General features: G+C 39.4%; 1 protein-coding gene across 1 annotated transcript in view; it reads right to left on the bottom strand.

Annotated features, from left to right (window-relative positions):
• Window positions 1-2,802, bottom strand: part of LOC107098128 (ras-related protein Rab-1A-like) — a 24,850-nt gene that overhangs the window by 3,063 nt on the left and 18,985 nt on the right. Inside the window, exon 3 of the mRNA XM_015395611.1 lies at window positions 2,414-2,509. Within this exon, the coding sequence (XP_015251097.1) occupies window positions 2,414-2,509 (96 nt within the window). The remainder of the gene's footprint in view (window positions 1-2,413; window positions 2,510-2,802) is intronic.

Here is a 2,802-nt window from a genome sequence, read left to right as displayed (position 1 = left end):
ACATACATAATTTTTTCAAATAATTTTGTAAATTTGTTAACTTTTTTTTCTAAAATTCTTTAATAGTTAATGTCTTTTTCTGAAACAAAATAAAATATATTTTTTTGTAACATACATTTAAGAAAAAAAATCCTGTTTAACAGATTTTATCCTCTACTGTCGGATGGTTGGAATGAGGACCAGTAGCCTTTCCAAAGTCATAAAAATATAAAAAATTGAAAGAATAAAATGTCAAAAACATATTGAAAAAAATGTGAAAAAACTGAAAAAAGTAAAAAAAAAAAAAATTGAATATTAAACTTTCACATAAATATTCTGAATTACTATTTAACTTTTTTTGATTGACAAGTTTTTAAAGTCAATTATTGAAAAGCATTTTCTTTTGCTTTCTGTCTTTTGCTTTCAATAATTCTGGGCTAAATTTCTCTCCATAAATAGGAGGCATTTAAATGTAATTAAATCTCTGGTCTCCTGTTGGACTCACCTGATCGGTCACGTCGTAAACTACGATGATGCCGTGGGCGCCACGATAATAACTAGAGGTGATGGTTCGAAACCTCTCCTGCCCTGCCGTGTCCCACTGATGGAGCAGGAAGACAAAACAGCAACTATAAGAATAAATGTACTTTCTGTTGGTAAGATAAAACGGAAACATCCGATCTTGTACTAATTGGACCGATATGCTTCAAAATGACCGACATTGGCCGATCCAGCTGGTAAAGCCGATATTTCATCTGAGGTTTTATTTTATGGAACCAGAACTTAGAAAAAGCGATGGACTGATCCAGACTTCTTAAGGCCGATACTGATTATTCTGACTCAATGTTCCTTTCTCTTCCTCCATTTGTATGAAAATGAAACCTTGATTAATAACTTTATTGACAACATAAAACCAGACATTAACAATGAGGGAGCAGCATTGCTGAGCTTCAGCTGACCTCGACGCCCGGCTGCTGATGGAACCAATGAAGCTACATATTTCTGACTGCTGGGATCAGGTTAGGGAGCCTGCTGGGTCACAGCCCGCCGCCGCCGCTGCTGGGTCACAGCCCGCCGCCGCCGCTGCTGGGTCACAGCCCGCCGCCGGTGCGGGGTCGCAGCATCCTGAGGTGCAGCTCTATCATTTAGCCGCTTATTTAAATCCTAAACGTTGTTAAAAGATTAAACGATGTCAGATAAAAAAAGCGTCTTGTGGCGCCTGCTGCTGCGTCGTGACGACAGGAGGTGTGGCCGCGGCGTTCAGAGCGTCAGACCAGAACCGACTCGGTTCCTTTTTGGTAACCAAGCCAACGACCTGCTGCAGCCTGACCTTCTCCTCGGTAGAAACCATGAAAGAGGAAGAGGAGTGATCTGCGGCCGCTTCCTTCGTCCTGCTCTGCTGCACAGATCTGATTTATTCACAGCAAAGAAAAATGAATCGGAGACGAACGTTTGGCGGAAAAACTTCCAAAGATGCAACTTTGCAACCATGATCGCAAAAGTTCAGACAAATTTTTTCTCCATAAATTTTCAAAATTGGAACGCAAAAAAAAAGGCTTTAGGCTTTAATTAATGATAAATGGAAACTCTTTTCAGATTTTATATTCTCAAATACATGTCGAAATCTTCAAAATTTTAATTCTATTTTTCATATATTTTTCCAGATTTTATTTAATTTTAAATATCTCTGTTTATTTCTTTTCTATATTGGTAAAAGTTTAACCGTTTTAATTTCAAATGTCTTGCTGTGTTCGATGTAAATATGGAAAATGTAATTTAAGTGTTTTTTTTACAAAGTAGAATAGAGGGCGACCCGGCGGGACGGATGGCGCCGACGGGACGGCGACGCGGTTCCCAGGATCAACGCTCTGTAGTTTAACTCTGATTTTAGAAACTCAGTCTGAGGCTCTTTACACATTTTAAGTTTTAAATCACTTTGACTAAAAATACTAAAGTGTTTTTATTCTAATAATTGAATAAAAACACAGATGTATGTGTTGGTATTTCCTCCAATGAATTTCCCCCAAAAAGTAACAGAAATATATAGAGTCTTTTCTAAGTGGATTTTGTTTTTACATAACTTGAAAAACCAGCAAATTGTTGTAGATATTTAATATATTTTTAAATAGGTGATGTAATTCTGTAGGTTAGTCAGGAAGTGCTCTTTCACGAACAACTACAGGTGCTTGGTTCCAGAGATTCACTGATCATCTCCCTTTATCTCCTCTTTCTTTCATATTTTCTACTTTTTTTCTCTTCTTCCTTTCCTGTTCTACTTTAAAAGAAAAAAAAAGAAATGTCTCTGGATTCAAAGGCAGCAGAACCCTGGATTAGAACCTAACGATGGAGCAGGAAGTGAGCAGAGCCTCTAACGCCAGCAGGATGTTTAGCGTTAGCGTTAGCTTTAGCTTGGTTCTGGGATCCATCGACTCACAATCTGCAGCTTGATGGTCTTGCTGTCCAGCTCGATGGTGCGGATCTTAAAGTCCACCCCGATGGTGCTGATGTAGCTCTCTGTGTAGGTGTCATCCTGGAGGAGAACAGAAGACAGGGAGAACCTGAATGCATCAGAACCTGAAAGGACCAGAACCTGAATGCATCACAACCTGAACGTATCAGAGCCCGAACGCATCAGAACCTGCATCATAACCCGAACGCATCATAACCTGAATGCATCAGAACCTGAACTGACCAGAACCTGAAAGGACTAGAACCTGAACGCATCAGAACACATAAGAGCCCGAACGTATCAGAGCCTGAACGCATCAAAACCTGAAAGGACTAGAACCTGAACGCATCAGAGCCCGAACACATCAGAACCTG

This window comes from Cyprinodon variegatus, unplaced genomic scaffold (genome assembly GCF_000732505.1).
Source record: "Cyprinodon variegatus isolate N-32 unplaced genomic scaffold, C_variegatus-1.0 Scaffold750, whole genome shotgun sequence".
Classification (NCBI taxonomy): Eukaryota; Metazoa; Chordata; class Actinopteri; order Cyprinodontiformes; family Cyprinodontidae; genus Cyprinodon; species Cyprinodon variegatus.
The sequence above is the reverse complement of the archived record's forward strand: the minus strand, read 5'-3'. Positions and strand labels throughout refer to the sequence as shown.